The 15428-nt window shown below is 42.6% G+C and overlaps 3 protein-coding genes across 3 annotated transcripts; 2 read left to right on the top strand and 1 right to left on the bottom strand.

The window, feature by feature from the left end:
* Positions 1-1580: 1580 nt before the first annotated feature.
* Positions 1581-4505, top strand: AWJ20_603 (uncharacterized protein; the record flags this gene model as incomplete). Its single annotated transcript, XM_018882553.1, has 1 exon — positions 1581-4505. The coding sequence occupies one exon, from the start codon at positions 1581-1583 to the stop codon at positions 4503-4505; it is 2925 nt and encodes a 974-aa protein (XP_018734830.1).
* Positions 4506-6647: 2142 nt separating this feature from the next.
* Positions 6648-9599, bottom strand: AWJ20_602 (uncharacterized protein; the record flags this gene model as incomplete). The annotated part of the gene is made up of 1 exon (XM_018882552.1): positions 6648-9599. One exon carries the CDS (start codon positions 9597-9599, stop codon positions 6648-6650), a length of 2952 nt encoding a protein of 983 aa, XP_018734829.1.
* Positions 9600-11267: 1668 nt separating this feature from the next.
* Positions 11268-13655, top strand: AWJ20_601 (uncharacterized protein; the record flags this gene model as incomplete). Its single annotated transcript, XM_018882551.1, has 1 exon — positions 11268-13655. The coding sequence occupies one exon, from the start codon at positions 11268-11270 to the stop codon at positions 13653-13655; it is 2388 nt and encodes a 795-aa protein (XP_018734828.1).
* Positions 13656-15428: the final 1773 nt, after the last annotated feature.

The following is a 15428-nucleotide window of genomic DNA, read 5'->3' as shown; positions in this document are numbered from 1 at the left end:
AATAACTCTCGCTTCCTGATAGTTGCTCAAAAAGCCAAAAATTGACCTTACTGATCGTCCCATACGGTCCTAGCCAATCTCCTGCGAAGCAGGAGCAACGGGGTCTGGGGCACAGCCCCAGCCGCCGGAGGCACTAATGACCTCGACAAGCTTACAGAACGTAGCCGGATTATACTACTGGTCAACTGAAGGTGTAGAAGCACCAAAAACATTTCCCCAATAGTGAAATTGGGGGTTACCCGGATAATTTGGCAAAGTTGCAGGAATTTAGCGGCTGAACTCCGGGTAACACCGGTTTCAATGAAATGTAAGCCGAGATCACTATGCCAAGTACCACTAAAAGCTTGGAAAGTAGAAACATTTTGTCAGAATATTAAAACAAAGTCCGTTTGGTCGTCAAGCACTTAACGTCGACTTGGCTAAATGCATCGGAAAAAGAACATATAAAAAAAACAAAAGTAAGCAGCCAGCTGAGAACATTTGGACAAGGTTGATTCTCAAAACCGGGTAACAGACGAAAGTCCGGTTCCCTCATAAATATTATTATTTCCAGCAGACATGATGGGCATGCAAGAAACTATCCAGGAGATGAATTCAGACTAGTGTCCTAACTAATCGACCTCAGCTGTCATTTATGTTCGGTGGCGGGGGTCTGGCTCTCGTACAGGCAATGAACGATGTGAGCTGTCCGACTACAGTTACAAAAGTGCTATTCCCGGTAATATAATTGGTGAAGAACCGACTACCATCAAATCTGCTAAAAATACAATAGCCAAAGGAAACAGCCTGCATCCAGTTAAATTAAAGAGTGGTCATTCTGATAATATATTGAAATAGGGAAACAACTGGCAAAATATTCTGAAATCTGGAACATCCAAAGTAAGCTTCCTCCAATAAGAAAATAAAAAGGGGTCGTCCTTATGGGCCTCCGACCCAGCAGGTGCAGGATCGCCGAGATGCTGATCGGGTAAAAAAAGTAAATAAACGTCGCGTTATGCATAATCATATGTTCCATGGCCCTGCCCTGTAAAACGTATATCGTGCTCATAAAATATGGGATTCCTTCCCAGGTATATATACTATACCGGTAAAGTTGATAACGTTATGTGTATATGACTCATGCATAGTTCAGTACACGTTCTCAGATAACATGCTTCACTCTACAATGCATATGGACCAAGTTTTCATATCATATCTTATCTCGTGAGGCATCTTTTTTTGTAACTAAAATTCTAGGCAAGGATAATTGTTTGCACTTGATTCCCGCTTAGTTGTATCTGCGTAGCTCAATAGCTTATGGTCATATTACCTCTATGTTATATGTTATCTCTCCCAGAATACTATTGGGTGCTCCAAGTTAACATGTCTCATTGCTATTTCACTAGACTCCATCACCTTTGGTTTCTTATGCTATTTTTCCATTTTCGTAAACATTTTTTAACCCCTCCAATAGTCACGTGTCGATTTATGTGCAAACTCACTATGGTATTTAATTGCGATAACGTTAGCCTCATATATTTATTTACATATCACCTGTGAGAACTAGTTCATCTTTTAAGCATCAATCTCAGAAACGCAATATGACTGAACCAGATGATCCATTTTATCAACTGGGTCCTGTTAGAGACTATTTGATCTTCGTGGCTCAATTTGATGATAATTCGCGTCCCGATGAGTTGGACGCAAGGGTGGAAGGGCTCGTTAGACTATGTAACGACTTGTCTCAGTTTGGTTACCTCAATTGCGAACACGACGGTATCTACAAACGCCCCCGTGGGATTCACGAATATCGAAAGGATCGCGGCAAATCATCTCTGGCTACTTTAAAGAAGTATTTCTACATGAACTTAGAGGACCTCTGTCCCGATGAGGAGTTATTTCCTTGCATATTCGAATTCTTGATTTCTTGCCGTCCCGAACGACAACCAGTCCGGTTCATGGACACTCAATGTAGGAAACATAAGGTGCGAACAACTGAGGGCTGGCAAATAGATGAACCGTACGACAATTTTAGAAAGATCGTGACATTGATTATAGAACAGCATCACCCTCCACTAGTGCAAGAAGAATTAACTCCATTATCTGAAGAGCGATACATGGGTCCATCGCCTCAGACCTTCTTCAGCATTATTAAAGAGACGATTCGGAAAGTAAAAGATGGATTCCCCCGTATGTATTCACCTTGTGTTCACATCCTTCAAAGTAGCATGTACGGTAAGTCTAGATTGATCAAGGATCTAGCTTCTCATCACGCTTACTTGAGCTATATTAACTTAGGCGAGAGATTGAGTTCTGGAAATCCTAGTACTCTTTTCAGTCGAAATGTTGATAGGGGCTTGGTACCGGGATACTTAACCTCAGCAGTCGATCCCGAGGTTGCTCAAGATGTTCTGCTATTCCTGATTTGCACACTTGAAACAATCGTCAAAGGACTAGAACAAAATGAAAGTAACTATACAACGGTTGAGAAGTTTTGGACTTTCCAGAGACCGACATCAGTCTTCGATAAAATTGTAGAGGAGAGTTTTGCCGACAAGGTACGAGGGGAAACTGATATATGGAAAATCCTCTCATTTCCCAATGCTATTACTATTATAAAAGATAATGTGCTACTATCTCTAGAAATAAAAGAGCTACTAAGAGAAGAATGGAAGAAATACCGTTTGGCACTGAAGAAGAATAAGGATGCAAATATAGAACAATACTTTATCCTCGCCATCGATGAAGCTGGAGTCCTGAATATGAAATATACCCGAGGTACCATGAACTTCCCATACTTTCAGATGCTTAAAAAGGTGGCCCGTTGCCTTGTGGCTGATGATCTATGGAGAGGTTTTGCTATAGTTCTTGCGAGCACATCTGGTATTCGTGATTATGATTTTTTTTTGAGTGAGACCGGTGTAATTGACGTTGAGCCCTGGTACGACCTAGGTACCTTCGACTATCACGTACGATGGGGTGAAAGACCGCTTACATTAAACTTCAGCGACATCGGAACCTTGAGATTCTATGCAAAGTTTGGTAGACCCGCGTGGAAGGAGTACATTGACAGTGGCCGTGAGGATAAACTTCTGGCCGATGCCAATTCCAAGCTTAGGGGAAGAATCAATGATGGGCTATCGAAGCATCATACCCTTCTCGTGATATACGCAGTACCCATGAACTTCGGTTTCCGTACAAAGGGAAGATTAGTAGAATCGCGCATGGCCACACTCCTATCTATGTCTGATAAACGTCATGATCTCAAAGTAGGGTATCCTAGTGAGCCAATTCTGGTCATGGCAGCCCATAGGCTCTTGCAAGAGGAAAATGACCTTGATCTTATCTCACTTCTCCTTAGGGAAAATATTATGTCTCCTGGGGAAGCTAGTGAGCTCATCGCGAGATGGATGTTGCTTGATGTTCTGAAAAGCGTAGGTTTGCGCAATGGCTTACAGAGTAATTACTGTCGTGTTCGGGATCTTTTCAATGGTCTTGAGAAAAAATATCTCGTTACCTGTAATTGCGACCATCCAAATCAACATCACTTATTTAACGAGAGGATTCACATCAACCACTGGATGACTCTTAAATCTGAGTGTACGATTCAGATGTTGGCGCTCGGATTCTTGAGAGGCTGTGGATTTTGCTTCGAAAGAAGAGACAGAGATTTTGATCTCATTATTCCCATATATTTGGAAAGCAGAAATGTTGACCTTACGAACATCAGATTCTTCGAACGGGGTGAGGATAGTAAATGGGGGTTAGCAGAGTTGGATTCAGTATCCCAAGCATTTAGTGTTATCCTCATTCACGTCAGCAACAACGAGAGTTCTCATGACGGTCACAACGCTGCCATTCATGATAGAATGGCAGAAGAAGTACAACTGATCTTTGGCCGATTCAAGTCATTTATCGGTTTGCATATCATACTGGGAGGAAAACCACCTACCGATTACGAAGAGAAACCCACGTATAATAAGGATTGGGCAAGTGTCTTTACAAGTCAAGAAGATTGGGCTGATATCCATCCGCTAGAAAGGGAGCCTGGGTTAGCTCAGGGATTTAATCTTGCCTTTGACCTTAGTGTCATAGGCAACAAAACTTCGAATAGCGACTTCATTGATAATTTGCAGCAAGTTGTTCATTTGGCTAGAGAAGGTAGTGGGAATCCGTCAAAGACTGTCATGTTGCAGAGGTATGCTTCGGCACCTTATCTTAATCAGAAGGTTATTGGGGAAGCTCATCAAAGAAATAGACAACAGCAGTTGCAGCACAATCAAAAAGAAGGTAATGAAGGCCAGCAACATGAGACACAAGGATTTGAAGTTGCTTCTATTAGAAGGCGACTACGCCCTCGCCCCGCAACCCTATTGGATAAGCCCAGCTCTCCAGATGAGTCAGACGTACCATCGGCTCCCGATCTCTCGAAAAGCAAAGAACCAGCCAATTCTACGAAGAGGCTTAAGCGAAAAGCAACTCCAGTAAACCGTCCTAGAAGACGTCGAGGACCCGGTCCTAGTTAAATGTTTACAATTTATAGTACAAATTTAGTATCTGTTATCTTGATTTTTGTTTAGCACTCAAGAATACTTCCTTAGTCGATTATTCACCGATTTTCGGACAATACTATTAACGTATATGTCTTGTTCATCGTTATCAGGGAACTTTGCAAGCGATTTTGGATTCATCTGCGCTCTGCATCTGACATGTTCCCCCTGGCAGGTGACGAGGCTATTGAATCCCAGATCCAGGGATGTATCAACAATCCTTTTGCTGCTATAATGTTCCGAGTGAATCATCTGTCTTGCTGATGACTCCTAGAGATCGGCATAATATATTTAGGTCGGCCTCCATTGCCAAAATCCTGCAATTTTGCTAGGTGTGAAGAACGCAGCATTGACTACGTCAATGAAGAGGTGATTTGTTCTGCGGCTAGATTTTGCAGGCACCTGGTGTAGTCATTTGGAGCTCGTTAACTAATAAAAGACGGTCTGAAACAGATCTTGTACCTTCTTCCAATCAGTTTGATGTTCACCGCGATTTTCATTATCCTCAAATATATAATATAATATAGCAACTATACTCATTGAGCCTTACGGTGAAACTATATAAACTAAACCTCTTGTCTTCACTTATCTTATTCTTGATCCGGCTTACATAGTAATATATCTCATATTATTATTAGTCGCGATCACCCAATAGTTATCTAAATCTGAATTGATAAAACTAAATAAAATAAAATCAGAATCGGAGGTGAGCGGAGTAATCTCGCACTGCTCCTCGGCCCCACATATATTTAATATATATCCACGTTGGGGGTACGTCAATATTGATCTTATTTCAGATAGAATCCCAACCTCCTTAGAGGTCTCTGCGATATACATCTATATATATTAATATGTGAGGCTGACTCCTCGCAATAAGCGTTTATTGAGCGGCACTCACTTCCGATTCGGGTTTTTGTTTATCTGGTTCTCTGATGATTTACTACTTTCGGAAGACGTTAATATGCAAGTGACGAAACAATAGGTAATAAAAATATATTGATAATAGTTGTGACAGAAAATTCCATAATATATATATGTCCAGTAGGGAGAAAGAGTCGTATTTATAATTCAATGGTGAATTCTAAATTTCGCCATCTTTCCGGTCTTCTGGCACTAGAGAATAAAATAATTTGTTGAGAAAGAGGGGAAGAAAATAATTTGTTGAGAGCGGGGAAGGAAATAATATGGGTTAGGGACTCTTCATCCGCGGGTAGCTCGCAGAGCTCACATATAGTAGGGTTAGGTGATATTGTGTCCTAGGAGCCTTTGCCTGCCTTTGCTTTGCCTGTGTCTAACACCCATACCAAGGCATCTAGATCATTCCTTCCTCAAAAGCGTGGGAAGACTGCTGGGCATACAGATGAATAATACGTGGTAGCCGATCTCAACCTTATTGTGGAGGTCTGGGAAATTTGGAAAATGAATTCCCACGGAAGGTTCGATAATTCTATTAAACCTCAGTAACCAGACTGTCGATCTTCTTGGCGGCCCAGTGGTTTGACCATACCTCTGGCGCCTGGGATTGTACTTCAACTGGCCGAAGTACCAAGCAAAATTAGAATCTGTCACCCTGACCTTTTTTGACAAACATTATTACTTGGACTCCCTTCTCCCTGGGAATGAGATTAGGGTCCACGAAATACTGAAGCTTTCTTCTGGATCTTTTCTTCAGCTTTTTAGAGAATCACTAAGTATCTTTTATGAAGCATGCTCAGTTCATTGGGATCCATCTACGACGAAGATGGAAAAAGTCATCATAAAAAAATACATTGCAACTCGTAATTGCCAGACGTGCACTAAACTCCTACCGAGATGTTTAACATAGTGATCAAGAAAGCATTTCCAATGGTCAAAACTTAATACCTATGAACCTTTTAAAAGTTTTATTATTGTTTGTATAGTCCTATGGTCAGAATATCATAACTAACACTCTGATGCCTTTGAAGGTAGACTTCCCATTTGTTAAGAGTTTGATAGAAGTAGATATTTCCACAAGGGATTCGAAGAGAGATAGTGCAAAAGACCCTATAAGTTTGGACAATTTTGTGGCTACGGCAGAGTAGACAAGTAGTCCAACATGATGCTGGAGTAATGTGTAAATAGTCAAAAATAATTTTATTAAGTATATTTAGGGCGGATCGCTGACCGGGGGCGTAATCGGCTTAGAATGGAGGGAATCTGTAATACCTGTCTCTGGTCTTCATTAGCATCTTGAGGTTGTGGAAGAACGTTAGGAGCGTCGGGAATTACCTGTCTCTGGTCTTCATTAGCATCTTGAGGTTGTGGAAGAACGTTAGGAGCGTCGGGAATTACCTGTCTCTGGTCTTCATTAGCATCTTGAGGTTGTGGAAGAACGTTAGGAGCGTCGGGAATTTCCCGCTCTCCAACCCCTTCTGATTGCTCACCGCCATCCCCATCATCCGCACGAACAGTAAGAGTCTCTGGTCTAGCACCCCTTTGATTTCGCCGCAGCTGCCTTCGCTTTCGACCATAAAGAACAACTTCCCGATATTTGTCAATGAACTCCTTGTTTGCATTTGTAGCAGTGACTCGAATGTCGTAGGCAAGAGCGAAGTCTTGATTGAGCACAGCATCTCCTTCTGGACGAGTGGTATCACCACTATCTTCTTGAATTGAAAAGAAATTTGCCAAATTCATTTTATAACTAGGCTCATTTCTATAACCAACAGGTGGTGATTCACCTAGTTGGAAATAGGCCGTAATTATATACGGCCTTTTCCTTTCGAAGATTTGTTGACTGTGGTGAACCATCTGGTCGTGAATTTTTTCGTATTTATCGTCACTCGAATTTTGATTGTTACGAACTTGAATGACGATAACACTAAATGCTTGACGTACTGCATCCTTCTCTTCTTTTGCCCATTCTATATTCTTGTCCCCTTCAAAGAGTCTGATGTTCGTAAGATCTACGTGTTCGCTTTCCAAATATATGGGGATGACGAGATCAAAAGCCGGCTGGTTTGTTTTGAAGCAAAATCCACAGCCTCTCAAGAATCCTTCAGCCAAATCATTGAGAGTACACTTAGAGTCAAGTATTTTCCAATGGTTGATATGTATTCTCCCATTAAGTAAGTGATGTTCATCTGGGTGGTTGGATGTGACGAGATAGTTTTCCTGAAGGCCATTGAAAAGATCCCGAACACGACAGTAATTGCTCTGCATGCCATCTCGCAGACCTGCGGTTTTCAAAGCATCAAGCAACATCCATCTGGCGATAAGCTCACCAGCATCCCCACTAGGCATAGGCCTGTCTGTAATCAAATCGGTGACAAGCTCACAGTCATTTTCGCCTTCCAAGAGCCTATGGGCTGCTAATGCCAGAATGGGCTCACTAGGGTATACTACCTCGATTTTATCACGGTGATCAGACACCCATTGGAGTGTGGCCATTCGTGATTCTACTAAGCTTTCCGCTATACGGTAATCGTGACTCATGGACGGAGCGTATACTGGGTAAAGGAGTTGATACTTTGATAGGTTGTCAATATGTCTTCCCCTAAGCTTAGCACTGGCGACTGGCAGAAGTTCGTTTTCATGCCCACTGTCAGTGTACAGCTTCCAACTCGGTCTACCAAACTTGGCATAGTATCTCAAAGTTCCGATCTCGGTGAAGTCTAATGTAAGCGGTGTTTCACCCCATCTCACATGTAAATCGAAGGTGCCGAGGTTGTACCAGGGATGAGCGTCGATTGTATCTGTAGCTATTAAAGAACTATCATCTTCAGGCGGTGGAGATAAATCACTAATAGCTGCTGGCGTACCGGCAAAAATTATAGCAAAACCCCTCCATAGGATTGCAGTATTAAAGAAACGTGCCACCCTCTTGAATATTTTTAGGAAAGGTTCACTCATTGTATCAGGCTTACTTTGGATGCCCAGTGATCTAGCTTCATCTATGGCGAGCACAAAGCACTCTTCTATTTTCGGGTCCTTGTTCCTCTTCAGTGCCGAGCAGTATTTGCGCCATCCTGTTCGTAGTAGATCTTTTACACCTTCAGATATTACCACAGAATCTTCCGTAATTGTGACCGCGCTTTCATCACGGATAGAACCCCATATATAACCTATCGAATCTCTCTTTTCTAAAAACCTCATCTCTACATTTTGCTCAAAGACCAATGATGTTTCCTGTAAATTCCAAAATCTTTCAAGTGTTGTAAAGTCATCATCATTCCGTTCAAGTCCTTCGACGATCACTTCAAGCGTGCAAATTAGGAATAGTACAACGTCACAAGCAAAAGCGGAATCATTTGAATATCTAAAATATCCCGATGTCTCTCTTCTGTCAATACTGCGACCAAAACAAGCCCTCGGATAGCCAGAAGCCAATTCCTGGCGTAGGCACATATAACTTATGTAAACGTGATGACAAGCTAGATCCTTGATCAATCTAGACTTACCGTACATGCTGCTTTGAACGATGGAAACACAAGGCGAGTATACACGGGGGGATCCCTCAGATACATTCCGAATTGTCTCTTTAATGAAGTTGAAAAAGGGCTGAGACGATGGACCTATGTGTCTCTCTTCAAACAATTGAGCTAAATTTTGCTGGATCCGGGGAGGGCCATTTGCCGATACAAAAAATTCCACAATGTCTTTAAAATTGCTGTACGGTCTATCTGCTTGCCAGTTATCATCAACTCGCACATTATTTCTACGACAGATGTCTTTTATCTCAACAGAGATATTCTCGCCCTGGTCTCGTTGACGTTCGGGCCGCCGAGAAGTCAAGAACTCTAATATGGAAGGAATTAACTCCACATTGGGACATAGGAAGTCTAAGTTTATATAGAAATTCCTTTTCAAAATATCCAAATCTGAAGTATCGGGGTCGTTTGATAATGCGTTCTCAGATACATTGAGGGTGATAACGTAAGTCATGTTGCTTAAATTTTGGACGTAGCCAAATTTATACAAATTCCGGCAGAGCTTTTGCAATAGGTTCTTCTTCCAAACCCCAGAACTATTTTGATCCCATTTATCTACCGAGTCCAAGTACTTTCTAACAGGACCCAGTTGGTAAAATGGATCATCTTGGTTGTTCATATTGGGCTTTGAAATTGATGTTTAGAAAATGAACTATTTCTCTCACAAGAGATATGTATATCCAAATATAATGCATTAAGAAATATGGCGGCCCTGACCTGTCACATTTTTCTAGTGGTTATCCGGCTATGGGGGGAATGCCTCAAATAAAAAACGACGTGGTCCCTGCAGATAGCCAATATGCATGCAGTATTTGAGTTGCATCCTAGTGCGTAGTGTGTAACTAAGATTGGCAAGGATCGGAGCTAAGTTAGCGGGCTGGTCTTACTTGGGGTTGGAGTTATCCCAATAGTTCCTCATCTACAGCCGTTCATGTCCGCTTTAAATCTCCCTTGCATGTACTATTTTGAGGTAATCCTCTTATTGGTTCAGTTTTGACATCCTGCACTATGTGAGACTGTTTTGATTATGTGTCCCAATAAGTAAATCATCGTCGCTTTTCTGCATACTGTTATAGGATCCCTGTAAAACAAAACATACCTTCGCATAAATGATATATAGGATTACTTTCGAAGTGTATCTATACTGGTCATGGTCAAGTCAATAATATTATATATCTGCATGACTCATACATTGGTTCGAATCTTCTCAGATGGTACGTTTCTCTCTATAATGCATCTAGGGCAGCTGCACTTTCTTGTGAGGCATCTTTTGTAACTGGAATTGTAGGCAAGGATAACGTTTTGCTCTTGATATGATTCCAGTCTAATTTTCTTTGTGCACAAGCTATAATTCTTTAGTTTCTCGATACCAATAACAACAACATGTAAATACTAGTCTCGGACAGAATATTATTTGGTGCTCCAAGTAAACACGTCTCAGTGCTATTGCTTTAGACTCCGTTTTCTTTGATTTCTTCTGCTATTGTTCCTTTTCGTAAACATCTTATAAGCCCTCTAACAGTCACGTGTTGAATTCTGTGCAGCTCACTATGGTATTTCAATTCCTATAGCGTTAGCCTCATTTATATAGACTACATATCTCCTCTGAGAGAAATAGTTCAATTTCTAAACGTCAATTTCAGAGCCCAATATGAACAAACAAGATGATCCATTTTACCAAGTACGTCTTGTCAGCGAGTACTTACGCTTCGTAACTCGAAGCCAGGGATCTGTGATTTTGGATCAGAGGCGGGAGAGGTTTAAAGCCCTCGATTTTGAAATGAATAAGTTTGGCTACCTCAATAGCTCTCTCGATGGTGGCTACTACATCTCGCACACCCTATACGAATTGAAAAAAGATCACGGCAGGTCAGCTCTGATTCCTTTGAAAAGGAATTTCTATATGAACTTAGAGTACCTATGTCCCGATGTGGAGTTATTTCCCTGTATATTAGAGTTCTTGATTTCTCAGCGGCCCGAACTGCAACCATACCGGGGCATAAATATCACAGCTGTGATAAAAGACATCTGTCGCAGAAATAATGTGCAAGTTGATGATGATTGGCAGACGAATGGACCGTTCAACAATTTTGAAGACATCGTGGCATTGTTTGTAGCAGCGCATGGCCCTCCCCGAATCCAACAAAATTTAGCTCAATTGTTTGAAGAGAGATACATAGGTCCATCGTCTCAGCCCTTTTTCAACTTCATTAAAGAGACAATTCGGAACGTATCTGAGGGATCCCCCCGTGTATACTCGCCTTGTGTGCACATCTTTCAAAGCAGCATGTACGGTAAGTCTAGATTGATCAAGGATCTAGCTTCTCATCACGTTTACCTGAGTTATATGTGCTTACGCAAAAACGACAATTCTGGCTATCCCGGGCCTCGTTTTAGTTACAGCATTGATAGCGGCACGACGCAAGGATATTTGTACTCTGAGGATGAAGGCTTTTTTGCTGAACACGTCTTGCTATTCCTTATTTGCACCCTTCAAGTGATCACCAGAGGGCTCGAATGCAACGATGATAACTATATGAAGGTCGAGGAATTTTGGGATTTCCAGGAAAGGTCATCAGCCTTCTATCAAACTGTTGAGATGTGTTTTGGAGACAAGCAAGATTCGAAAAGTGGTATATGGCAGACCATCACATCGAAAGGGGCGGTAATTATTACACAAGATACTTTGTGTCTATCTCAAAAAGTACAACAGCTACTCCGAAGCGAATGGGACAAATACTGCTCAGCATTGAAAAAGAGTAAGGACATGAATATAGAAAACTACTTTGTTCTCGCCATAGATGAAGCGGAAATTCTGAATTTGAAAAATAGCCAAAAAATCATGAGTTTCTCACATTTTCAGGTTTTCAAAAGGGTGGCACATTGCCTTGTGGCTAATAACCTATGGAAAGGGTTTGCTATAGTTCTTGCGAGTAGGTCCGGCCTTCGTGATTATGATGTTTCCTTGAGTGATTCCGGATTAATCGACGTTGTTACCTGGTACGACCTAGATACCTTCGACTATCACGTACGATGGGGTGAAAGACCGCTTACATTAGACTTCGCCGAGATCGGAACTTTGAGATTCTATGCCAAGTTTGGTAGGCCCATTTGGAAGCTGTATATCGATAGTAAGCTCGAGAACAAACTGCTAGCGGACGCCAGTGCTAAACTCAGGGGAAGACACGCTGATGGGCTATCAAAGCATCATACCCTTTTCGTAATATACGCTCCGGTCATGAATCTCGATTTTTGTACAGCGGAAAACTTGGTAGAATCAAGAATGGCTACAGTCCTAAGTGTGTCTTATCAACGTGATATTCTCAAGGTAGGATATCTAAGTGAGCCAATTCTGGTCATGGCAGCCCATAGGCTCTTGCAAGAGGAAAATGACCTTGATCTTATCTCACTCCTCCTTAGGGAAAATGTTATGTCTCCTGGGGAAGCTAGTGAGCTTATCGCGAGATGGATGTTGCTTGATGTTCTGAAAAGCGTAGGTTTGCGCAATGGCTTACAGAGCAATTACTGTCGTGTTCGGGATCTTTTCAATGGTCTTGAGAAAAAATATCTCGTCACCTGTAATTGGGAACATCCAAATCAACATCAGTTATTTAACGAAAGGATTCACATCAACCACTGGATGACTCTTGAATCTGAGTGTACGATTCAGATGTTGGCGCTCGGATTCTTGAGAGGCTGTGGATTTTGCTTCGAAAGAAGAGACAGAGATTTTGATCTCATTATTCCCATATATTTGGAAAGCAGAAATGTTGACCTTACGAACATCAGATTCTTCGAACGGGGTGAGGATAGTAAATGGGGGTTAGCAGAGTTGGATTCAGTATCCCAAGCATTTAGTGTTATCCTCATTCACGTCACTAACACCGAAAATTCGCATGAGGGTCATAACACCGCCATTCATGATAGAATGGTAGACGCAGAGCAGTTGATCTTCGGCAGATACAAGCCATTTATCAGTTTGCATATGAAGTTGGGAGCGGAGCCACCTACCGGTTATGATCAGACACCCACGTATATTGAGAATGTCTTCGCAAATCAAGAGGATTCGGCTGATATATATTTGCATGAAAGGGAGGCTGCGTCAGCTCAGGGCTTTAATCTTGCCTATGACCTTCGTGTCACAGGAAACAAAACTTCGAACAGCGACTTCATTGATAGATTACAACAAGTTGTCCATTTGGCTGAAGAAGATAGCGAGGATCCTTCAGGGAATGTCACGTTGCAGAAGTATTCTAGAGGTGCTTATCTCAAACAGATGGAAGTGATTGAAGAAGCTCGTAAAAGAAAACACCATCAAAGAGGAGCTAAAGAATCATCCGGTAATGTAGAATTACTAGAGAATGAAAGGGCTCTTAATCTACTTGCAGATGATGAGGTTGGCGGTGAACGGGAAAACGTTGAGGGTCATGATGTTTGTCTACAACAGCAAGATGTTATTGATGACCAGCGGCATGAGGCACAAGTATTGGAAGTTCTATCTGTTGAAAGGCAATTGCACCCTAGGCCCGCAAACGAACTGTCGGATAAGTTCAGTTCTCCGGATGAATCAGGTGTATCATCGGTACCCGAGAACTCAGGAAGCAAAGGACCGACAGACGGTGGAAACCCGCTTGAGCGAAGGGCAACTCCAGTAAAACGTCGTAGAAGACGTTGAGTGCCCGCTTTTAGATACAAGTTTACAATTTATAGTACGAAATTAGTTATTTTTGATCTTAGGAGTTTTACTTATTCGTCACGCAAGAATAACTCGGCAGTTGAGTTTTTGCCGATTTTCGAGCATTACTATCCGACGATTTGTCTTATTTATCCTGATCGCAAGGACGGAAGCGGATCAGAGACTCTGAGACCCCATCTAAGTTGCCGAGCAAAATTTTGCAACTTAGTCGATAATTTTACCTAAGCTCTATACCTGACATTTAAGGAGTACAGCCATGTCAAATATATTGAACTTAATAGCAAATATCCTGCAATCTGGTAAATCTGATCATATACAAAGATGAGAATCCATTATTATCAGGTTGAAGTACTAATAGCAAATATTCATTTTTAGGATCTATACGTTTTACTGGCATGAAATATGTTGACATACAATATAGAAGAGCAAGCAACCTACAGTCAAGTAACCTTCCTCGTGGTATATAAAGACGTGAATTTAGAATTGTCAAATATGTTGAAATTTATAAGCCACAACAAACTGCCCGAAATCGTGCAACTACAACAGGGGGTCCTCCTGTTGATATATAAAGTATGGAAGTGCACGGGCATAAAACATGCTGAAATCTAGCCACAGCAAACAGCCAGTCGTCAGGTGAATATAAGCGTGGTCTCCAGGTGATCTCCAGGTGGCATACTTGTTCTTTAACAGGGAATTCTATATAGCTAAACAAACAGCGTGCAATCAGATAATTGCTAGAGGATAGTCCTACTGGCGATAAATAAAACGACAAGGGAATCCAGTATCGGCAATACATTAAGATACTACAGCCTGCAGTCAAGCAACTACCACAATGGTCCTTGGAATCGATGGCATTAAAACTGTATAAATTTACAATTGACCACAATTGCACCATCAACACCCCAACACCCGCGAATCCCAGTCACGCTGGGACCCCTATGCCCGACTCGAGCGCAGCAGCGAGAGGAGCAGCGGGGTCTGGGGCGCAGCCCCAGCCGCCGGAGGCACACCACCCACCCCCTGAACCCCTGAATTCTCTTATCTTTTATCGCAGCAGCAGCATGCATAGACCAGCAGCAGCACCGCAGATCTGTTTCATGATATAATATCCTAGCTTGACTGGGTCCCGTGGTGGTGGTGTTGGTGGTGGCGCTGCCTCCGGCGGCTGGGGCTCTGCCCCAGACCCCGTGGCTCCTGCTTCGCAGGAGATTGCTGGGACCGTGGGGATTGGGTGAGCGCACCAACTGGAGGAGGGGTGCGACAATAGACTCAGGACTGAAGCAAGACTAATAATAACATCCCAGAAACGCTCAAACGAAAGCAGGAAAGAGTGTCATACATTAACGATCAACAGAGCACGCCTTTCAGGGATGCATTCGTCGTCTTTCATAGCTTTTGCTTGCGCCACGCCCCCACCGCCATCCGTCCAACGAACTATACCCGTAAAACCCCCCCCTCCACCACGCGACACGCAAACCAGGCACCCCCCCCCTCCTCCACCGCTCGCAAAGCGAGCACCACGGGCTCCGCCCCAGACCCCGGAGGCAGAACCCCGGCCAGAAGCCCCTGACCAGTCACTCTAATCTGGCACGAAGCGCCGATCGGGGCATCAGCGACCTGGCTAGCCTGTTTGGGCTAATTACAATCTGAAACGTCTAACGCACAGCAAACGCACGGCCGGTGCCAGGACGACCTGGGAAAACCACGCCAGTGGCAGACATTATTTTGTTATCCGTATTTTCTCTGTCAAGT

Source organism: Sugiyamaella lignohabitans, chromosome A (genome assembly GCF_001640025.1).
Source record: "Sugiyamaella lignohabitans strain CBS 10342 chromosome A, complete sequence".
In the NCBI taxonomy this organism is placed as follows: domain Eukaryota; kingdom Fungi; phylum Ascomycota; class Dipodascomycetes; order Dipodascales; family Trichomonascaceae; genus Sugiyamaella; species Sugiyamaella lignohabitans.
This window is presented reverse-complemented; position numbering and strand designations above follow the sequence as displayed.